At 34.6% G+C, this 24,951-nt stretch overlaps 2 protein-coding genes across 2 annotated transcripts in view; one reads left to right on the forward strand and one right to left on the reverse strand.

Annotated features, from left to right (window-relative positions):
• On the forward strand, positions 1–4,029 carry LOC117100441. The gene is made up of 3 exons (XM_033240139.1): positions 1–1,592; positions 1,813–1,937; positions 2,711–4,029. The coding sequence occupies exons 1-3, from the start codon at positions 19–21 to the stop codon at positions 3,502–3,504; spliced, it is 2,493 nt and encodes an 830-aa protein (XP_033096030.1). The 5' UTR covers positions 1–18; the 3' UTR covers positions 3,505–4,029.
• A 9,694-nt stretch (positions 4,030–13,723) lies between these two features.
• Positions 13,724–24,951, reverse strand: part of LOC117100442 — a 51,999-nt gene continuing 40,771 nt past the window's right edge. Inside the window, exons 6-12 of the mRNA XM_033240140.1 lie at positions 23,288–23,459; positions 22,134–22,426; positions 21,369–21,860; positions 20,166–20,298; positions 19,541–19,591; positions 19,087–19,191; positions 13,724–16,666 (exon numbers count right to left, since the gene is read on the reverse strand). Of these exons, the coding sequence (XP_033096031.1) occupies positions 16,443–16,666; positions 19,087–19,191; positions 19,541–19,591; positions 20,166–20,298; positions 21,369–21,860; positions 22,134–22,426; positions 23,288–23,459 (1,470 nt within the window). The 3' untranslated portion in view covers positions 13,724–16,442. The remainder of the gene's footprint in view (positions 16,667–19,086; positions 19,192–19,540; positions 19,592–20,165; positions 20,299–21,368; positions 21,861–22,133; positions 22,427–23,287; positions 23,460–24,951) is intronic.

The following is a 24,951-nucleotide window of genomic DNA, read 5'->3' on the forward strand; positions in this document are numbered from 1 at the left end:
TTGACTCACGCAAACAGGATGGCTAAAGGTCTGTCGGCAACATCAGACTTTATCGGTAGATCTGACGAGCAATTCAAATTCGTTGGACGCGAAAACCAAATAAAAACTCTGAAAAAGATCTTCCTGAATAGCATGGTTGGTATATGTTCTCAACAGAGGCTCAGCACACAGGCTGTACTCATCACAGGTGAACCAATGATTGGTAAGACACGTCTTGCAAAGGAGATTGGTCATCAGCTTGTAAGAGATTGCCACCAGACAGGTGTCCGCCTAGACGCTTATTTTATCGAACTACGAAGAGTAACAGAGTTCAATACAGTGCTTGTTCGTTTGTCTGCCGCCCTAGGAATGCCACCATGCTCAGAATATGACATTGTAACAGTTTTTAGAAAGCGTACGCACCATTCTCTGATAATATTCGATGCGGCAGAACATCTTTCAGTTGATACCTCTGCAGAGATGCAGACATCGTTTCTAGAATTTTGTACAAGAATCGTAACCAACACAAAGACATTGCTGTTAATTACATCTCGATTTCGATACAGATTTTTTAAAATTCGTGCAAAGATATACTACCATCGTCTGGAGAAATTGAGTCCCAGTGAGTCTAGTAATCTGTTAAAGTTGATTGCAGTAAATACAGATTTCACTGATGAAACAGAAGAAAAGATTGCAAATTTCTGTGCTGGAATCCCTCTTGCCTTAGAAATTGCTGCAACTGTGCTTGAAGACAACTGTTACACTCCAAAGGAACTCGTCAAATTGCTAGAAAAGAATCGTTTAGACGCGTTAAGCGATGAAAATTACAGTCAAGAAGAACAAGTTCGTCATGTGATAAAGTCTTCAATCGACAAGTTAAAAGAGATACTTAGGAAGGAATACGTTAAGCTTTCGTATATTCCTGATTCATTTAATGCTGAGGCAGTCGCTCATATTCTAGAACATCTTGATGGAAGATCAGCACTAGCTAAACGTGATGTCCTTATTCCACTGACAACACGTTCACTGGTTGCTAGGGACACTTTGCAAGATCGTTTTGATATTCACGACTTTTTACGCGAATTCTTATCCAAAGAATTGTCTTCACTACCACTGGAACAGCTCTTAAGTCTTCGAAGTCGTTATTGTGTGTTTTACGGAAGATTACTCCAGGCATTGGCACCTGTCGTCGAAGAAGATTCGTGCAAGGAACTGTCCCTATTTACTGTAGAGTTGGTGAATATTCAGAAGCTGTTACACGAAGCTGCACTGTGTCCAACAGAAGACTACAAATTGTTCCTTGACATTGCGTACAAGGCAGAGTATCTAATCATCAACTTCTTGCCTCGGAAGGAATCTGTCGAGTTTTACGCAGCGTGCGTGCGTGCGGCAGAAAGTAGGGGGCCGGCGATGAAGAAGCAACTTGGGTTGATGCTATCTGGATACGGCCAGGTGTTGGGACACGCGCAGACTAATTACAAAATGGCAGACGAACAATACGAGCGGGCTATGAAATGTTTAACCCCATTTGGAGACAGCGTTGATTTGGCATGGCTTATTAATCATATTGGATGGATTCGTTACTCCAATGACCAATTCGACCAAGCTCTGAAGTAAGTAAAAGCATGGAAATATCATTGTTGCTGTAAATAATGATCACCTGGTGGCTCAGGTTATATTGATAATAACGATAAGCAATGGTGGCGAAAGGCCTAAGGCTTTATTAGAACAATCTATTGGTTTGGGAATAATGATACGTACGTATTCTTATCCGTCTCTAACATGTTTTGTTTGTTTGTTTGTTTGTTTGTTTGTTTTTTGGTATTTTTGTAGAGAGTTTAAGCACGCTGAGAGCATTCTGAACCGTATTCCAGAGGATAGTGAACACGATCAGTATTTCAGAAAAAGGACTATGGCGTCTGTTCTCAGTTGCTTAGGACTAACATATGCTGCAAAAGGTACACAGTATGAATTTTGTATATTGATAATCTGTAATAGTACCACTTAACACTTAAGATGTTGGTCTTTTAAGTACAAGAGTTGCATAGACCTAACGATTTCATCTTGATAATATATTTTGAATCATCTTTTATTTCCTAACACACCATTAGGCGTATTAATTTACACTGTCGTTTTTGCACATCGTTATTATCGTGCATCTTATTTTTGAATCACTGATCCGCTTAAAAAAAACCTTTACATGAGCGCATTTATTTGTGTTAATTCCGGAGTGATCGCTCCCGCCGTTTCGTTTCCCATAACTTACCATTTAATGAGTTACTCTTTTTCACCTCAATGCAGCGTACAGTTTATATTTTTGTGACTACTTAAAGAAGTGAAGAGGTCCCAAGTATTCCTAAATTTGATTGTTTTTCCGATGTTCAACGGCGTTCCAACGCATTTTCAAATGTAAAGTGTTATTTTAAAAATCGCTCCTGACCGAGTGTTTGTTACTTCTGAGAGACTTTTAGTGCCGGTGTCAAGCTGCTCAATTTGGCAGAGTTCTGAAGCCCGAATTGGTTTTTGATGGTTGATAAGAAAGCTAATCCATAATAACCAAATCTGGTAGTTTGATCGGAAGTAAGATTTGAAATGATGACACTTCAAACAAGAATATTTTTTGTAAAGTATGGCCATATACTTTGCAACAACTCATCATTTCTGCTAGATTGTTAGCACAGAATTTATAACAAATTTACTTCTCTGACATTTTCAATTTTCTTTACAAAAGGTAAACTAAGACGTGCTTTGGAATATCACAAACGAGCACTAGTGATAAGGAGGAAAATGTGGGGGAATCACCCATCGATTGGGTCTATCTATAACAACATGAGCGAAACCTATGACCGAATGGGTGACCATAAAACAGCTCTGGAAACGGCAAAGCTTGGATTACAAATCAAGATGTTTTTTAAGAGAGAGCCGAGTACTGACATCATTGACTCGTTGGTAAACGTGGCCAACAATACATGTAATGTTGATGGTGACTGCGAGAAAGCGCACAAGCATATTAAGCAAGCGCTGAAGATGAGAGAGTGTCTGGGTGGCAAGCACACCGATATTGCAAACATCTACCATTGTCGTGGCTTAGTATACAAAAAACAGGGCAATTACAGTCAAGCGCTAGCTGACCTTGAAGACGCTTATCGTATTAGAGATGAGATGTTAGGTAGCCATGCTGATACTGCCAACTCGCTTTTCCATCTTGCTGACGTTGAAATGATCAAGGGAGCAGTAGAGGAAGCTTTGGGTCACTTACACGACTGCTTGAAGATGAGGAAAGAGGGTCTACAAGATCATAACATAGGAATAAGTGAAGTCTTAGAAAAGCTGGGTGACCTCTATCTTCAGAAAAATGATAACACACTGGCAGTGGAATACTGGGAAGCAACAGTAGATGATCTAGTGGGCTTGAGAGCAGAGCTAATTCTGCATAAGGAAGACGATTGGTTGATAAAAATTGACCGGAACATCAAATGCGTCAAAGAGAAAATTATGAGGAGCATAAAATTAATTAGAATATAATGTAATGTAATGTAGTTATATACTTTTATCTGTAATTATTACTGAAACATTCCGCTATTGAAAGACCTGGTGTGCAGTGGCGTAACTACCGCAGGTTCAGCAGGTTAAAGTATAGAAAGTAGGCCTATATTGTGGATTCTAATTAGCATGGCTTGTTTTAACTGCATTTTCAACTTACTTCCGACATACCATTTACTAATATTTATAAAATATTTTAATTTTGTATTTAATCCATCAACTTGTGTTCCTGAAACACAAATAGCATCATCATCTGCAAAAATACTGCAAGTACCAGGAAAAATAAATTTTGAAATATCGTTTATGAATAATAACAAATAATTGGACCCAAGACACTACATGTAGTATGCCAACTCCGATTGATTTGGGGGTAACATTTCACTATTTACTTCCTTCCAGCCAAGGAGCGTTCACGTCGCTGCCTTCGTATCGTTGAATAATAAACCAAAATGCTCGACAGAGTATGAACTCGTATATAGCATCCCTGGGGGGGGGGGGGGGGGGGGGGGGGGCGGGAAGGGGGGGGGGGGGGTGCAGACCGTGCGATCGCACCCCGTAAATTGTATTAGACAAATAATTGTTGTATTGTATTGTTGATATGAATTACCGGTAAGATTTTTAAGGTATGAGAGTGCAGTTTCCGGGCACCTGAGGTCCATATTCTCAAAATTTTCTCACCTTAGCCCCAACCCTATTGCCAATTTTTACTCGTGCAGTTGTTTTTAAGTGAACGATTATTAAAAGGTGATTGTCAGATAAGTGTTTTACAATAATGATCACAGTTATACATAATCTAACGATATCAGGTGTGATCCATTTCATTTTATTTAGCTTAAGTAAATAAAACTAACAACAAGATAATTGTTGACATTGTTCATTTGTTAATCTGATAACAGCACCAATTCAATAAATATCGAATGTGCTTTTTCTTTTGATCATAAGAAGCAGAATTGCTTATTATTATGGTCAGTTTAGCCAATAGCTGGCTCTTCAAAGATGCCCAATGAGAACATCTAAAAATTAAAAATAAAAAAACCCAAAGATTTATTATCAAATATTATAAAAATCAGAAGGACCCATGCTCCAAAACTAACCCACTGGTGGTACACATCTTAGTTCACATGGTTAATCAATTTGCATGCGTCAAGGGCCCCGACTGTACTCTTGAACCAGGGCCCCTTACAACCTAGTTAACTCCACTGCTGGTGTGTTGATGTTGATGGATCGCAAGTTCTCAGCAAGTCTCCTTTTGTCTTTATGATCTGTATGTGTTTGTTGTTTAAAACTGTTGATGACATTCAACACGAAATAGCAGCTGTGTATATAACTAGTAAGATGCTTACAACAAAGTTAAGAATGACTTTATACTGAAGCTGCTGTTTTAATAATATAGATGTTATTCAACATGGGGAAGCTGCTGCTAAGACCTGAGCGTTAACATTGACTGCAAGACCAGCTCAAACTACTTGACTGCAATGAGGATCATTCCTTCTGTTGGTTGATCAAGTACTGGTACTCATCTGTGATATAAACTTAACATTAGGGGAAAACGAAAATATCATTGATAGCGAACACATAAAAAAATGGTTTTTTTTTTCATACAACGAAAAGGAATTTTTGTTGAAGGGCTATGATTGATACGATGATAACATCCTATGTTCCTATCCAAGCACTTTTATTATTTATTAATACAGTATGTTGTTGGTGCATACGCAGCAAATACCTAATCTGAATATTATTTACTGTATGACAGAGAGGGCTTAGGGGTTAGATTTGCCTATGGCCTAACGGTATGATACTCGCCTTGACAGTGAGACATTGCAGGTTCGAATCCCGCTACAGGCACTTTTTCATACAAGAAAACCTTTCGTTGATGAGCTATGGCCTGATAAAATAATAACATCTTATGTTCATATCTGAGCAGTGTTATTATCACTTATCTAATTGTTTATATTGTGTTTAAGGTGCTACGCAGCAAACCTAATTTAAATGTTATATTATATTATATTGTGTTGTATATAGGTATATATAAATAGATAAATAATAATAACAGTGCTTTATATGAATATACATATATCAAATATACCATTCAAATTTATGATTCCGATTTAAACAAAAATGTAGACATGTAGACAACAAACTCCAATGGAAACCTAAAACAAACTCAACAATGTCTCGATCCATCAGACTTCTGAAATCCCCGAATGCATACTACTGTATCACCTAATGTTCAGTTCATCTCTATTTGACTCTAATTTCTTCACATATCGTCAACTCCAATTTTGTTAGAGCAGTTATTGACTCAAAACACCAAACTCTCTATTCTTGGTGAACTACTGTATGAACAACCAACTATTATTGAATTCAAATCAGAATTTACTTAGAGTGATGAATTTGAAATTCTCATGAATTCAGAACACATTATTGTAACTGAATGTTGGTTTAATCATCGTCATCATTCCAACCAAATGTCTATGCCGAACTATTTTCTTTTTACAAATCTTCGTAATGGACGAGGAGGAGGTGTTGCTGTCTACGTAAATAATAACATTTACGCTACTCAACTCGGTATTGATATTCCTCCTGAACTTGAAGTTGTTTGGTTGAAAGTCAGACCGACTAGGTTACCTCGGGGAATTTCTCAAATTATCATATGTGCTGTTTATATTGTCACCAATTGACGCAAGAAAATCATATGATTAATACTATCGAAAGTATCATTGCAAGATCTGTTCAAACAACCTTTTGTATTTTTGGCGATTTTAATCGCATGAATATTGCTCGCATACTCCAAGGCAATGGATTAAAGCAATTAGTGAAGTTTAACACCAGAGGAAATGCTATCCTTGATCTGATAATAAAAAAAACATTGACAGTTATTATATGATACCTTATCCACTAGCACCAATCGGTAAAAGTGACCACAAATGTGTTATCTGGAAGCCCAAGTCAAGAAAAATTACTAACACAATTACTCGGATCACCATCTGTCCTTTTTATGCAACTCACTTTCATGATTTTAGCCAATGGCTAAATAGGGAGAACTGGGAAATTATTAGCAATTGTTCCACCACTCAGCAAAAAATGGATGAACTTTATAAGATTTTGAACTCTGGTTTAAGTAAATACCTTCCTACCAAGAGTAAGGTTCATAACAGTTATAAACCCTGGCTTACAAATCATATTAGGAAACTTATATCTGACAGACAGAATGCTTATGCATCTGGTAATTTTTCACTTTATAAGAATCTTCGTAACAAAGTTAAGCGCTCTATTACTGATGCTAAAAACATTAATATAACAGTAGAATAAAACACCTTTACCAAGAAAAGCCACGTAAATGGCATCAATACATCAAAAGGTCTCTGATATCTCACACCAAGACAATGTTGCAATTGCCAACGCAATCAATGCCCAATTTACTAGTTTTGGTCATGGCCACCGAAAATAAATTCCACGCCCCCTCATATTTTGGTCGCGTCCCCCACCAGCCCCCACATTTTAATACTGCTAGATACGCCACTGCTGAGGTCGCTGAAGTTTTTGTTTGTTACTTCTGACATTCAACCATCTTTAGATGCCCGGCAATATGGTAATGTAAAAGGTGTCTCAACATCACATTACCTTGTCCGTCTTGTCCACGATCTGTGCTCTGGCGCTGGCTTTTGATTTAATTAAACATAACATCCTTGTTCAAAAAGTTATCTCTTGTGGTGTCCGTGAGTCGATCGATCCCTGGATTTGTGATTTCCTCTGTGGCAGAGAGCAATGTGTTAGGTATAAAAATAAACTATCTAGGTACATAACCCTTAATGCTGGTATTCCACAGGGATCAAAATTTGGTGGTGTCGGATTTAAAATCATGATCAATAATGCGGTTATGAACTCTAAATCTCTTGCTTTAAAATATGTCGACGACCTCTCCATATATGAGAACCGGCATATTGATCAGGTTAGTCATCTCCAAGATGATCTTAATCAGTTTTACATATGGTGCGAAAACAATTCTCTTCATCTTAACCCGACTAAATATCAAGCACTCCAATTTTGTTTTAGTAAGAAAGCTCCCAATCTGAATTTGTTTCTTGGCGGTACTATTTTAAATTTTGTTGAGGAAGCTAAGGTCTTAGGAATTACAATCCAACAAAATTTGAAATAGGACAGTCATGTTAACTATATTACTAATAAAGCAAATCAGAAATTGTATTTCCTTAGATGTTTAAAAAACATTGGATTTAATGTTGAAGAATTAATCTCTACTTTTTGCTGCTATATAAGACACCATTGTTGAATACGCTGATGTAGTTTGGCATCCAGGATTAACTAAAGCCCAAACATATTCTATATAATGTATTCAGAAAAGAGCATGTAAGATTATTCTAGAGCGTAATTATAATTCGTATGAAGACGCTCTCACTAATCTTAACCTTGATTCAGCAGGGGCGGATTTAGGGGGGGGGGCGGCCCGGCCCCGGCCCCCCTTTTGGGAGGTAAAAAAAGAAGAAAAAAAAGAGAGAAAAGGGAAAAAATGATGGCCAAGAATGCCTCAAATGTTATGTTCGGCGTCTAGAACACAAAAATTTCGCGGGGGCATGCCCCCGGACCCCCTACGGCAGTGTTGTCTCAATCGGCCCAACTTTCGGACCCCCTTCCGGTCCCCCTTTTGGACATTTCTGGATTCGCCCCTGTTCACTCTCTGATAGGAGAACATCTCACTGTCTCAAGTTTGCAAAAAGTCTTCCAAACACGAATCATTCCTATGATCTCATCCCCCCTACCGTTTTGAAAATCACGGTAGGAACCTACGTAATAAGAATAATATTACCCAACTTAATTCTAAAACGAAACGTTTCTCTAATAGCCCAATTCCCTATTATATCAAACTTATTAACCAACAGCAAGCTTGAACCAGTAAGATGCCGATTCTGTTTTTATTATTCAAATAAAATCCAATATTGTCAACTTATTGTTAAATTATTGTTAAATTTTTGATAAATTTTTGTTAAATTATTGTATTTTTATATTATCATTATGAATTTTAAATATTTAAAAATTATAATAATTATTGTAATTATCTCTTTTGTAAATAACATGCAATTTGGCCTTTGGCCACCATATGTTATTAATTTTATGTGATTTTGAAATAAAGTGATATATATATAGCTACAAATTCAAAGCATACAAATACTAACTCGATATATTTTTCTTAAATTTTTCGCATGAAAATATAAACATATCTAAACTGTAATAAAAGCATCCGTTAATATAAGATTTTTGACTTTGGTTTGGTAGAAAACGAATAGAACAAACTCAGATTTCAATGTGTGCAATGAAATTATTTACAATGAAAACACATTAAATCAATCAGCAATCAGTTCAATCAATTAACCAGTCAATAGATCAATAAATTAATCAACCAATATAAATAATCATAATATTAGCCTGGGTCATGAAGACGTCAAACTTCAAAGATTATTCAGTTAAAGGTTACTTTTAATGAAAATGTCAGGTTAAAGTTTTTTTAGGGGCTGGGGTTGATTGGCCGAATAATATTCTATAGGAGAGCGCCCCCAGCTTCGGCACCCACGAACTTTACTAACTTTAGCGCGAACTGACGCTTGACATTTTGAACGTTGGCAATATTTTATAGGTTGTCAGTCAAAAGCCCATATATTAGCAATGCCTAGCCTCATCCAAATATCAGCTACTGTATTTTACTGTTTACAGCATTAAAAAATAACCTATCTACAGTATCAGTTCAAAAAAAATTATTTAAACCCACTATCATTGACGTTCGTGACAGACTTTGCAAATGCTGCGGCTTTACAGATTTTAAATTGAAATGTAAAATCTATAATCATGCCAAACATTTTTTTACTAAACGTCATCTTAGAATAAGCACCTTTTAAATATTATTCTATTGTGAATAAATATCGCATAAATATTATACCAGTACAAAAATATTTATTGGGTTAAGGGGCATGGTTCAAATTATAGCCCGAGGTGATCTGGAGGCTGTCCCGGGAAAAAAGTCGAGGAACAATGTACAGCCTCCAGATAATTTGAATTATGACGATTGTAGGAATATTGGCCGGCTAGGAGGGAATGGCTGGAACTATTGCCCAACTTTTAACCAATCAAATACCTGGAATTATGTTAGTCGAACAGGAAACTATAAACTACCGATTTTCACGGATTAAATAGTAATAGTATTTACGTACATGAAAGTTTGCATGAAAAATATATGCTTGCGGTAAACCACGTAGATAATTCAGTTCTGAAAAGAACTGTTTTTGTTGAGAATGTCTTGAAGTTGCGATGTAGTTTTTAATTCCTCCAGGCTTCAGTCAGATCTGCGAGTCCAAACAGGGAAATACTTTTTGGGAAGTGGAGCTTGCTGTTGATTGTACTTACTTCGGTGCATGCAGCAAGTTAGTTTGGCCATGTTGGCAACGCAGTTTACTACCGTAATCTAATAATTCGTATTAAATGCTGCTATCGAAGCGACTATGAAAGCTAAAGAAATTATAAGAGCGGACGCAGAACAGAGGGGTAGTAAGTGCATACATACATCTACATACATCTGGTTTTGCCACTATTTTTCCAAAGTAAAAATCAAAATTTACCAAAAATCATTCATTCGCAACAACACTCTATAGGTCAGATGAAAATAACAAAAAGCAATATATTTTAATCTTCTCATTTTATTTATAAAGGTTTATTTACAATGATGAATCATCACAACTACAAATACAGTTTATAACAAACAATTGAATCAAAACATCGGCTCTTCAATCGTAAAAACAAATTTTAAAAACTACATTGATGCTATCAACAGAGGAGATGGTAACGTTCTGAATATAAACCAACAGTTCCTATAGACTTCAATGTTAAGTCAACGTATCCAATGAACGACATCGGACATTACAAGAAAGTGTACTGAATTCACGATATATACGGTAGTTGTCCAAGGCGTAGATTAAATCAAAGAGACAATATCATAATACTATATTTAAATACAATTAGGCCTAAAAAACAATATACAATAGGTAATAAAGAATAACTGAGGTAATCTGGTTAACATGACTTTGTTTAGCGTGCATTATGTATTGTAAGATGCCTTTTAGAAATTTAGCGCCAGGATTCCCTCAATTAGAGGGAAACGGCGCCCTCTATTGATAGATATGAAATAATATTGTACTGTATATACTGAAGTTGTGAATCAATTCTTATAGATGTTTTCCATTATTGGAACATGTGTTAACTCAATAGAAAGACATTTAAAACAACGTGGAGCTATAAGATCAAAGTGAATAAACAAGAAAATTTATAATATAACATAAGCTTCATTTTATAATTACAAAATTATAGTTTTCTTTTGGTTTCTTTTTTAAATTAAAAGTCGTGAATTAGCTGATTTATTGTAATTATGCATGTATGACCACTGTGTTGTAAACATCAATCGAGGGACAACATTTTTGACGGAAAATATCCAAATAATACACTCGCTAAACACTTAATATCAGTATTGTCTAACAAATTCAATTCCCTTGGTCTAACACATCTAGAAGCGCCCTCTAATGTTGCCACTTCTCTAAACAGCTGCTGTTTGTCGAAACTTTAAGGCTTCATTCGAGTGTCAAGCCAAGCTGGCCACCACCATTGTTAAAATTTAAAATTTAAAAAAGCCAAAAAACGTCATCACATTACAATAACATTATTTCATACATAGCTTTTGGCAACAAATTTCAATGTCTGACAAAAAAAAATCTGGGAAAATTCTCCATATCAAACAATACTATAAAATATATGCAGTAATTGAGCAAAGCCTCAAAACTTCTTGAGATTTTAATGTTTTATGTGTACTGGGCCCTCTGGGAGAACAGTAACTTCTTACTGAAGAGGTAACCCAGTATAAAGAATAAATAAATAAAATAAATAAATAAAAATAAAAACAGACTGCCTGGAAGTAATAAACAACCATAACTAAGCCCTTACCTCATTATCCCCAATAACCAAGGTATGCATCCACCTTTAAAAGGTACAATGTATCAATAAAATGTCTACAATCTATAAACAGGTTCATCTACAGTAAATTTTAAATAAAAAAAAAATTACATATTCATTGCTTTGAAAATGTTGAAACAATTTTCTTTTTAAAATCCATTTTCTGGATTTCTGAAAAATTACGAATTTATAATTTTTATAAACTCGGAATCTTATTCTGATGTGAAATATATTTACTAAGAGAAGTTTAAATACCATTTCAATATTTACCTATTATTTCCTCAGATACTAAAAATAATAGAAATTGTGGAATAATTTCTTATTATTTTTGTTAGCGCAAGAGTTCTAAATTTCAGCAATTCATTAAATTCCAGCACTAGGTATTTTCAGATGTTTATTTAAAAAAAATGAAGGCCCTTTTTTAAAAAAAATTATTATTATTCATTATGTCATCATTACCAAAAGCATGTCCTTTTTCAAATTACATATTATTACATTTTACATTCATATCTTTCTGTGAATCAGTTACATAAATACAGAACAAATTCAGACAAAAGTAGACAATAAAAAACAATAAAAATGAATAAAAAAAATAATTCCAATGAATTGTGCAAATAAGAACAAATATTCTACAAGAAAACCACTATCTTAATTTTTGTACAAGTCTATTTACACCGAGGTTATAATATGCTTAATAACAAATTTCTTAACTAAATTATGCACAGGTTTAAAAGGAGTTCATAATGTAACTACCCTCCATTAGGTCAAAAAAAAAATTATTGTTTGCGTTGGCAACGTTTTTGTAAAATCCAAAAAATGGGTAGGTCAGTATGAAAACTTCTTTTTTTTTTTCCAAAAATGTGTTTACACTTAATATGTAGAAAATACACAAATAATACAACAATTTTAGATTTGAATCACATACCATGCAGCAAAATAGGCTAGGCCTTGGCACCCTAGCTTAGGGCAAGGCTTTTCCAGCCTTATTAACTCATGAAAAAAAAAAATTGTTCGTTGTAGTCAAAAAAAAAAAAAAAAAACTAAACTAAAAAAGCTAAAAATGTTCGTTGTAGTCAAAAAAAAAAAAAAAAACTAAACTAAAAAAGCTAAAATGCCAACCCTGCATTTTGTAAAATTTGGGTCGGTCGTGCGTGGCCAACACAATAATTTTTTTTTTATTTGACCTTATTAACGTGAATGCATATGGGAACCTTAAGAATAACATGATTTAAATAGATTCATCTTCCTTAGCTGCTCATAAGCTGCAGTTAACTTATTGGAGACAAACTACTTTTTTTTTTACCAGAGTACTATCATTACTAGCCTAGGTTCCAGGCCATTATTTCTTATATTTCAGAACATCCCATACAAGGCCACCAACAAGCAAAGTAAGCTTCGATTTTTTCAGTCCCAGTGTTGCACGCTGGTGGTGCTGTACAATTGAAGAGAGATTAGGTGCAAGTTTCTTTAAATGCAAAAAACATTGGTTTTTCTCTAACAAACTGTATGCAACCAAAAAAAAATCCCCCTCTTAAATTTATTTTAGCCTATGACCCTTGACTTGATTTACTTTATTTAAAGGTATACTGAAACCCAAAAAATCATGGGAAAAAAAAATCAAAATTAAACTTTAAATTGCACGTTCCAAGAACCACATAAGTAACCATCATTCAAGAAGTCAGTGAAAATTTTAAAAAAAAAAAGAAAAGAAAAGAAAAATCCATTTTCAAATCCTTAAATTTGCTGTCAGGAAATTAAGTGTACAATCCTTAGTTGAAAGCTTATTGAAATATACAAATTAAATACTGTAGTTTCTCAGGTATATGCCTACCTTCCTTAAACCCCAAATTGGGCTGATTTGGGGTGTGGATTTATACTCAAGGAATCCTCTTTTCAATCAAAAGGAAATTTTTCATCACTCCATGCTAAGTCAAAGCCAATATTTAGCTAAGCTACTCATTCAAATACCCTGGGTTTATGCTCGAGAAAAGCCTTATATAAACAAATTGGGCATAAAGTAGGGATTGGGCTTATACCTGTGGAACTTTGGCATTCAATTTTTTTTAATTTTCAAGCTCATATTAGATTTAGGTGGCAGTGTCTCTTGGATATTATTTTCTGTCAACCAGCACTGAAAAAAAATTTATCAACAGATTTTTTTCCGATTTACACTAGTCTTCTTTTTTCTTCAAAACATTTAAAATGAACAAACCATGGAATATTGTACATATTATTTGTGGATAAAATTGATAAATTGTGAAAATCAGACAGGAATACCATGGTTACCATAGTTGTAATTGGGAATTAGTATAAGACAGTTTAGAATACTGTTATTAAACCACTTAGTTAAATCGATAAATTCTGTACACAACTAAACACAGTTTATATAGGCCTACTTATATTTTCATATACAAACTGTACAGCACTCATTTGCTATTCTCCTGCTATAACGTATATATGAACATATATGAAATAGATATGAGGTAGAAACCGGAAAACTTTTTAAAGAATTCCTACTGCTATATTGTTTTTATATCCTATTCAAAAAGGCTTCCAGATTCCAGTTTACCCTGAGGAATTTAAACAACACAGTATTTATGATTAACAACTTGCTCTAAGCTACAATTAGAAACATATTTTCAATTTCTGTTCCTTCTGTTACAATTTCCCAATATCATATCATATTACCATTCTACATACATCAATTTTTTTTTTGTGCTAATCTTTTTTTTTTTTTATAAAACACAACACCACCTATACTACCATTAGACAGTGAATAATTCAATTGACAGCAGCATAAACATTTTAAAACAGGGTCATTACAGTTTTTTTTTTTCTTTTTCCATTTTCTTAAATTTATTTCTGTCTTCTGCCACCATTTCATCCAAGATAAATATTTGTTATTTTTCTCAAAATAGTGAATTTGTAGAGAAACATGGAGAACTGGAACTAATTTGTTTCAACCAATTATCCTGAATAAAATAGAGGTACAGTATTAGTTAGACATAATTAGCATATTAAGTTTGAGAATAGCTTTAAAAAAAATCTCTTATTTTCACCTTTAAAATACAAAGTGTATATACCGGCTGTAACTCAAATTTGCGACCCCACTGTCTGTCACAAAAATGATGAATAAATGAATAGGTGTACTTGTAGCTAAATATATACTGCCTTAAAACTGCTGTTAAAATGATTATCTATTATATTATTTCTCCGAGTTGATCAAGACTAACAACTATTAATAGTTAGTGTTTTGACACAGTGCAGACACTTAAAACACATCTAAGGTGAAGATAATGACAGATAGCTTTGAAGCAGTAAAAATATTCTTAAAAATCCATCACAAACTTGCCGATTTATATCCTCTATCAAATGACATTTTTGTACTATATTTACATTAAATTATGTGCTATCGTTGAGACAATTAAATTTAGCATTCCTTAATAATACTACCCGTAAAATTTTCTCTTGCCTTCATTAAATAGTTATTAGTTATTGTTAAAGTCTGGACTTGCAACACCTTGTTACCAATGCCTGTCCTGAATAATTACTGTATATGTTTCAATATAGTTATATTAATTTTTTTTATGCCAGCAATCACTATTAGCTCTTTGTCAACAATGCATGCCTGATGAGACGTTTGGTGAAGAAAAGCATCAAACTTATGATTTGTATAAGCTCAAATCATTTGATTTAAAACAATGTAAAAGTTCCACTTTCATGATTAGTTTATCACATATTATGTCTAAAAGCCTGTCCAGTCACATTTCGTATGTGACAAATATAATGAGGCTTTTCATCCCAAAACCAGCACCACCGACCAACAAATGAAAATTGACTTTGTAATATATCCTTATTCTCAACATTGTAAGCTTTAAAATGATGGGTCACTTACTGGAATTGATTTAATATTGCCAAAGTTATGAGTCAAAGTATTATGACTTATCTGTACTACAGTATCTGCCACATTCTTATGCTAATTTCTCAGTTTAATATTTAGCAACAGTACTGTATGCTGGTTTGGAGGATGGCATGCCTCATATGTGATTTTTCCTGTGGCAGGTTGATGTCATATCATATTGTTATTGTTTATTTCTTTACTTGTCTCTTCTACTCTGTATCTGTTATATATTTCCATTGGACAATGGTTAAAATCACAGAGACACCAAGTATTATGCACTATCAGGTAGGATTACAGCCATTACCATTTTTCAAAAAATCACAGGTATTTTTCACATAAAACCTGATTGTATGTATAGTGCATAAAACAAGAATATCCTATCCAATTGTCTGATCACACACATCTCTGTCTGACAGACAAAACTCTGATAGCTTATGTACAGCTTTAGAAGCCTAGTTTTTGAAGTCATATTAGGGTGTTTAAATAACACTTGTCAAAAACGGAACAGAGCACATACTTACATAAACGGTGTCCTATAATTTGAGTTACAGAAAATTTGTGCTCATCATCAACATTGTATTCAAGATTTTAAGTATTACAGTAGATATACATCTCTGTTTATGGTGCTCGTAGAACGCAATTTGGTGCAGAACAACACCATGAACAAATCTCATGCATAAAATAAAATACACAAAAAACACTCAATTTCTTTTGTTGAAATAAAAAACAAAAGTCAAACGAACTGAGTATAATTGGTGAAATAGATAGAGTTTTTTTTCCAAGCCTTCATTACAGGTCTTATAATCTACTTTTTCCTCGGCTACTGTTTTGTCTTCGGTAGCTCTCCTGCTGGTATTCATTGGGAAAGTTTAATAATGGACATTGTTCCTGAGAGTAAAATCTTGCCTGTTCACTTGGCTGGCATATATATTTACCCGAAGTAAGCCCTAAGGGGCTTACCCATGTCCTGCTATTTCAGTACACATCACCTCCCACTACTCACATGATCGAATCAAACCATAGCTAAATCGGCACTATTCATCATTCCGTTCATTGGGATTCCGTTCGGATTAATTGTTGGTCCAAATCCATTTAATGTGTGTCCGTTGTTGCCGGCGTAACCGTTACTAGTACAACCGTTCGGTACTTGTCGGTAGCCTGCATATCCATTTGAAGTTGGTTGATATGGAGGTGGTTGGCTTGCTGATGTCTCCTCTTGATTTCTTCTTGGAATTGCTGTAAAGATATTTTTTTAGATAGAAATATATAAATGCTGCTGCTCTCAGAAAAAAAAAAATCATCTTAACCAGCATATATAGCTCCTCACAACATGACAAAAAATTTCAAGAGGAGCTGAGAAACAAATAGGAGAGATGATTAGAGTAAGCTTTATTCTTATTTTAACCTCAGACACAATTAATTATCACTTTGATGTAAAGATGAATGCGACAGACAACCCTGACACAAGCTGAGTTATGTGGTTAAACAAGCATAAGAAGAGTGAATTATTTAACACAGGCAAACCTAAAAAATGTGATTGATGGTTAAAATTAGTTTAACCATTAAGCTAATAGCTTTATGACTTAACACTATATTTACAAGTCATTCAGATAGATAGAAAAGGCACAATTACCATAAAATATGAAGTAGAAAGATGAATTTCCAAATTCGAGCAAACCAAATATATGATTATACCTGTATAGGTGGTTACACAGTTTAACTAACATTTCAGTTTACACCTCAATCTGGGAAAATCACATCAGCATAACTCTAACACTAATGTCAGATTGATGGAATTAAACAAATGTGAGCCAGCCAAAAAAAAACAAAAAAAAAAAACAAAAAAAAAAAACAAAAAAAAAAAAACTCCTCTCTAATTGGTAGTGAGAGTGTCAGTTTAAAGTTTTAGTTACACCTCAGATAGGGATCACTTCAGGGCAATAGGATTCTGGTGCGAAGATCAATGTCACAGCTGACAGACACATCAAAATTTAATTATCTGGTTCAGATGATAGATAGAAATTAGGTTCAAAAAACCTCCTCTTATAAAACTAGCTTCAGTCCTTCACAATAAATAAAAGTTTGCTGCCTTGGGAGCGGATTTAGGGGGTGCCGGTAGGAAAGTGTAAAAAAAAAAGAAATTATTGATCACCCAAAACAACCAGAGATTATTTTCGGGCCTCTAGAAAACAAAAATTTCCCAGGACCCCCTAGGGTAGCATTGTCTCTTGATCAGTCCACGTTTCAGACATCTCTGGATACGCCCTGTGCCTAAAAGCTATATTATACTTTAAGTAGATAAGATCATGCCGACTCCAAAAAAACTAAGAGAAGCCATAGTGATTCAATATTTCGTACTTTATTCCAACATCTATAGCTTCTCTTAGTCTTTTTGGACACATTGCACATTTTGATGGTAATCATGGGCTACATTTACAGTAAAATTAAGGGGTGTTTATTTGAGTATATACATATCCATTTTACAACAAAACGCCTCCCTCAAATTAAATGCCCCGGGGTGTTTATTTGAATATTTAAGGTAATAGTTATTATAGAGTAACATGGACAAGCAATGGATCAGCCTAGGGCAAAATATTTTGGCAAACCAATGTAGATGCCTGAAACCAGGTCAACTAACTGAATGAATGAATGAAATGAATGAATGGATGAAAAAATGAACATGGACATAATATACACAAATTATAGGAAATTGGACATTTTATTCAAAGTAACAGAAACCCCGATTTAACAAATTCCCGATTTTACGAACATAAAATAAAGGTGATGACATCATAAAAATTTAAGCGAAAGATTAAAAAAAAAAAAATTCCGCTCGAATTGTAATTGTTATTAGCATGCATACAACACAACACACCATACTATACAATACTATGTAATTCTCAAGTGAAGGAGGCCCTCTAACAGGTCTCTTCAAAGTCGGTGTTTTTTATGGCTTCGCACATGTGCATGCGACAAATTTTACTTCTCATCCAAACATCGTTTTCAGCTTTAAAATTCAACATAGTGCTTGATTGTTTTATTGAATGATCAATATATATAACAAACAAGTACTGTATCTATGGAAGTTGTGTTGGAGTAAAATCCACAATCTAGGTAAAACTAATTTGTGTAGGGCCAAGAGTGGGATCAGAATGCTTAGAAGCTGCCTACTGTAGGCCTAGGCCCCCTCAGACTTAGCTGCATAGGCCTGTAGGTCTAGCCTAGGCCTAGTTTATGCCAGTGTAAGTAGTACCAGTGCAAATATATAGGAATTTGTCAACCCTGATTTTACGAATACCATTTACGAATGGTTCTGGGCCCATGCCATACGTAAATGAGGGATTCTACTGTAGTACATTATGTAGTGAAGTAGCATTATGTAGTGAAGATATGACTAGTCAATTGAAAGTTGGGAAAATCGTTTTTAAGATATTCACATACCATAAAAAATATACAATATATTTTTAAAAGTAAAACATTATTCTAATCTGATGCCTTGTTTGGAATTTATGACCACTTACAGTGAATTTATCTTTAATCATCTTATATTTACTTTTTTATTCCAATCATAATGAAACATAAACATCATTTAATAGATGAGACCTTTTAAATGTGGATTTCAAAATAAAAAAAATTAATGCAAGTTTGTATTTTACCTGTATGTACATGGATACACCAAATAGCAGTTACAAAGAATATACCCATAAGAAATGCAGCAAATGCAATGCCAACAACTTGTTTGGTGTTCAGACCAATTATCTCTGTGAAATGAAAAAAAAATCAAGTAGCTGTATAAGATAATTTAAAACTAGGGCTCATAGGGCTGGAGCTTATCCCCATTATCTGTAGCGTGAAGTGTATGAGAGTGTAATACTTCCCAGAGTGGGATGCTGGTCCACCGCAGGTTACTTTCATCAATTTGCTGGTACCCATTGATACAGCTGAGTAGACTGAAGCAACATACTTTAGATGGATTGAAACCCTGACCTCGAGGTTGGGAAACCAAACCATTCCCACTGCACCAAACTGCTTCCTATAATTTATCTTTATTTGTGAAAATAATGATCACGTTGTGGTTACGTGCAGCAACATCGTTGAGAATAAACTCACCAGTTGTCTTTGGTGCCTCGGTAGTAACCGTTTCAATGTTTGATCCAACATCTGAGGAAAAATTAATAAAAACTTGAGCCATGATAACAATTACAAGATATATTTTGTTTTATCATCCAATCATTTTTGCCTGAGTTGTAACATAAGTTTACAGCCAAACCGATTAAAAAATATTTACACATATCATCATAATGGAAGAAGATAATAGGGGTGAACGTTGTTTGCATTCCCATCCCAGAGTCCTTTTTTAAAGGCCAACAGTATACAAACGCAATATAATACAATAATACAATATAAAAATTGGAATAGTGGGGCTGCCTTTTAAACAACAGACACAGCTGATATAGTTATTAAAGTTAAAGGTAAAGTATTTGTACTGACTGGAGATATTCCAATAATAATACATTCATAAAATAAAGTTCAAGGGCATACATTTTTTAAGGTAATTATCTTGTCAGGATATTGTTGTCCCCAGAGGCAAAGGAAACAGTCCTTCTCTGGCTGAATTTAAAATTTAAAATAGTGTAGATTATTTAGCAGAGCCTGGGTACAATGTGAGAATTTTGAAACAAAAAAAACCTCTACAAAATACTTTTGCAGCTCATTAAAAAACAAATTAACTTACTTGATTCTGAGTTAGGTGATTTTATTGTTTCAGGAATGATTTTCGGCTCAAAGTGAATCTTGTATGTGGTATGAAATTTACTTTCAATCGGATCTCGCAGCGCACATGGCAAGTCTGTCTTTCTGTCAGGACACTAAAAAGAAAATGTAAAAAGTATTAGAAATCTTGCCTGATATCATGAACCACAGGAGTGGCTTGGTGGTTAAGATGCTTCTCTTCCTAACACAGGTTCTGGGTTTAATTTCTAGGTAACAAGATATTTTTTCATGATTAATGCCTGTGCACTCTTTGGCACATAACGTCTAGAAAAATGTTCTGTGGGTGGCTGTCCTTAGAAAGGGACTGTCACTAAGAAAATGAATAAGATTATTATTGGCATGTCAGTGGCACTTATGCCTAAATACTTAAAATTAAATTAAATTTTACTTAAAATTTAAAAAGCAGATATGTAACACCTGGGCTCATTTTATGTTGGAATGTTTTGCTCACACCCAAGAGATCAATGGTTTGAATTCAGACAGTCAATGCAAGTGTACTTTGTCTACATTTCCTTACTTCTAGACTGTTGGATGTTCTCACTTCACTCTATATCATACATTGGACCTTAGAGCACTGAATGTACATCGCAGTGACTGGATAATATTTATCAATATGGATATACACCTAGGAGACAATTCCATGCACTTTCGAACTGTCTTAAGACTTTAAAATGCATTACACATGTATGTTTAAGCTTGCGGTACACCACGTAGGTAGTTCTCAAAAAAGAACTGAGTAGTTGAGAAAGTGTCGACATTTCGATTGAGCTGCTTCAATTGTCTTCAGGAGAATATCTACAGAAATTCCAAACAGGGAAATACTTGTAAGTTTGGGTAGAGATGCTGGCTGCTGGTTAGATGAATAAACTGACCAATGAGAAGACTGCTAGTGAAAGGCTAAAACAAAAGCCATTGTTCACTGAGAGAAAGGATGGGAACGACTGAAGCAACTCAATCGAAACGTCGAGACTTTCTCCACTACAACAGTTCTTTTCAGAACTACCTACGTGGTGTACCGCAAGCTTAAACATAATGTCATTACTTCGCCATGCAAAGCTTCAAACAATACTTAGCACTACACATATTAAACTACATTACGCTATCATCATTTCACCTAGATATTAATTCATCCTAAGGCAACGTACAAAAAGAATCAAACACAAACCTGAGGATATTTCTGTTTCTTGTGAGGACTACAGATAGCAACCTCACATGTGAGTTCATAAGGTGCTTTGGATTCAAATGGTAATGAATTAATCCTCATCGACTCATTGACATTCCTTGTTAAGATCACGCTGTCCAAGTCAGTGCACCCATTCTTAATAATGACATTGTCCACTATGGCCCCATTGACCGACGTCACACTGCAGCTCCACACTGTGGCTAATATATTAGGATCGTTATATATGGTCGACACACTAAACTGTAGTGGAGGACACTTAGGTCCAGTGCAGATCTTGTAAGTGACCGGGATGTCCTCTTGCTCCTCAAACTCGTGGCCAAGTGTGCTGGAGATGATAGTATAGCTGCAATGTACTTCTGACACAGAGGGACGTCGTTGATTGCTAGCATCCTCGTCATCAGGGAGCAGACCTGAGCCGCCATCTTCATCAGTTAAACTGCTGCCATTTTCAATTGCGCCAGGGTTAAAAAGGACCTAGGGATTTAAAAAATAATATTAAGTAAAGATATTGTTGCAGAACTAACCATCCTCAAAATTTCTTCTATAACATTAAACAATAACATAATTATGTTATAACTAATAATATCATTTGATTTGGATGCACAAAGATAAATAATGCTTTCAAATATGTTTCATTGAGATAAGAATTTTAGAACAAATAGGATAGACATGTTTATTAAAATTCGACCAAGAGAATAACTCTGAAGGTTATGGCCAGAATTAAAACTTTTGTAACAAATCTCTTACCTCATTAACATAAACAAACTGTTTAATAGAACTTTTCAACTCCATTCCACACTGTCCTAACTTTGATGTGAAGACCATGTGCGTCTCATTCACTGTAGCGTTGCAGCCTCGATCACGCAGGCTAATATCTTTTGGCCGCATGTTATACTTTCTGAGCGTGGTCAGTGAGATGGCTACAACCATGCTCTGGTTGTAACACTGCGTGTGAATGATGTGTTTCAGCAAGTTGTCACCTTGAAGTACCAGTGATGAATCTTGAATTAGAATATTTGGGGGCATTGGAACCCCTGGAGCTGAAGGGATAAAAGAATAAACCAATCGAAAATAAATCACAATTCTGAGACACATCTATTTAAGAGGTAGTCTTGTGTGTTGGATTGGATTTCTGCGGTGTTATACACACCAAAGATAACCCACAAAAATCCTAAGGCTCACTTCCAGTGGGGTCCTTCTGGAGGTGACTTGGGCACTACACCTGGAGACAATGCCCTACTCTTTTCAGAAGAGTGTACTGCGTTCTTTATCAAGAAAATGAGCCATCTTGCACACGGGGCCAACAGCTTAAACGTCCTGAAAGACGGTGCTCTTTTAAAATTTACACTTCAGCCCTTCAGCTTAAAAACAAGGACAGCAACGATGGTAATTGAACAAGGGACTAAGAGATCTCCACAGTTCAACATACACACAGTGGCTATCACCAGTTTAGCCAACTGAGCTAGATGCTCTCTCATGTAGGATCATCTTTGTATAGAAACGTAAACATCATGAGCTTTGTGCCCTTGATTAAACAGGGGTCTCACAAGCCTGACACAGTGTCTAGATAAACCTAGGGACTGCCAATAGCCTCGGTGTCACTGTCCTCATATAATTCCGTCATGAGGTTCATGGTGACAGATTTCATGGTTTAGGATGGCGTGAAACTGTGCTTTCAGACCACAATACTTACTGTAGGATTGACAATTACCATAATTTATTTTGGATCGGCAATTTACAGACGAGGTCCACACTTGTCTGACAGGAAAAATAAAATAAATAGCTTGTTTTTATTTTTTATTAGAGGATGCAGGGCAAAAGTTTTAACCCTATAGAAAGGCCCTGCATAGGTTGGGCCTAAAACCAAGCCAGGGCCTGTAGCATAAACCATTTTTACATACCTTCCAGAGTGACTTCAATTCTGTTTGCTGTATCAACTGAGAGGTACTGAACCACACCTCTATACTGGCGCTCCAGGTACTCCACTAGATCTTGACCAGATTCATTCTCAAATTCCGGGCTTGGTGTAACACTCTCAAACACATAGTCTTGTGAACTAACTTTACCATTACTCTGGAATAAACAATAAATTCTTACAACTGAAAATATGATGAAGCTTTTGAGATGATAATTTTAATAATAATATACAGTAAACAATGTTAATAAATACGTAACAATAAAACTATAATGAGCTTTGCATTGGTTGTCATGATTCATGACCTCTAACCTCACTGTTTCAAATTCAAATATGAGGCAATGATATCATTTTAGATTAGCACATGATTTGTTTGTGTGTGGATGTTTTTAATATGAGTTATGAATTAGAGCTTCACTGAACAAATGTTTGTTTAGTATATATTCACATTATAAATTTACATTATTACTATAATATTACATTTTCAATACAATTTTATAGGCCTATAAAAATATAATAGTATTTAACAATAATTGAAATGCTGTGATTATATATCTATGATAAATTTACATAATATAGCTTTCTGTATTTTCTGTAGAGAGCAATGAAGTTTTACTGTATTTATAACTCCACACTAAATATATGTTTTCTGTATGCTTTACAATGACTTCTTGTTAATCGATTACTGCTACTCTAAATACTTAGCAAGAAGTTACCAGTATTTGTATTTAACAATTTTAGTGATAATTCTCACACTAGTTTAATTCTATAACTTTATAAATGTATGTTGTATGTTTCTTGATATTCTATAAATTTAGCTGAGCTAAGGACTTATCAAAATGACCAGGTTCATACTTAAACATAAAACCAAAACATCCAGAAAGCTCATTTGTTTGGTTAAATGATACTACAATCTTGCATACTACTTGACACTGACCCATTAGCCTTAATTTCAAATCTGTTTACATAATTTATCTATGCTATAAGATTCCATTCACAACATCAAACACAAAAAAATTATTTGACACAATGCCAAAATGGCCGCCAGCCAACGACAATACATTTTTTACTTGTACATCTCTAGTGTCCCTCGACTTGGGGGGAAAAATATATTGATGCATCATTTTGAGAGCATAGCTGAAGATTTTAAGCCATGATATTTGTTGTTTTGGGGTAACATGGGAAATAATAGTTTATTACCTAATTATTGGACATTCAACTGGAAAAAAACGCTTAGGATTGAAAGGTCATAGTTGGTGACGTAGTACTCGGCTGAGTTCACTGAATATCTGAAGCATTTGGGCGTAGTCCCCATGGTAAGAACCGAAGCATTCGCTAATTCAAAAAAGGATTTGAAACATTGCCAAATCTAAAGTTGGTATAATCATGTACATTCCAAATCATAATTATCTAAACAACAATTAGCTTGGTATTATTACATGAAATATATTTTTTTTCAGAATTTTTTTTCAGATACTATAAACAATACCAGTGGAATAGTCTATTATTTCCAAGGGGTGCTCCTTGGGGAAAAATACATTGATTTAGACTACAGTTAAACCAAATAGATAAGAAACTAAAGACTTATTAATTAACTGAATGAGTAATTTGGAAGATGGCAAGTCTAATAAAATTAATTACCTAAATTCT

Source organism: Anneissia japonica, unplaced genomic scaffold (assembly GCF_011630105.1).
Source record: "Anneissia japonica isolate Jap-2015-1 unplaced genomic scaffold, ASM1163010v1 scaffold1642_len504882_cov181, whole genome shotgun sequence".
Classification (NCBI taxonomy): domain Eukaryota; kingdom Metazoa; phylum Echinodermata; class Crinoidea; order Comatulida; family Comatulidae; genus Anneissia; species Anneissia japonica.

Excerpts from the sequence above, each read along its gene's own strand:
- LOC117100441 (XM_033240139.1), top strand. The coding sequence starts at position 19 with ATGGCTAAAGGTCTGTCGGCAACATCAGACTTTATCGGTAGATCTGAC. Across the intron at positions 1,593-1,812 it reads CAATTCGACCAAGCTCTGAA|AGAGTTTAAGCACGCTGAGA; the intron begins GTAAGTAAAAGC and ends GTATTTTTGTAG. Across the intron at positions 1,938-2,710 it reads ACTAACATATGCTGCAAAAG|GTAAACTAAGACGTGCTTTG; the intron begins GTACACAGTATG and ends TCTTTACAAAAG.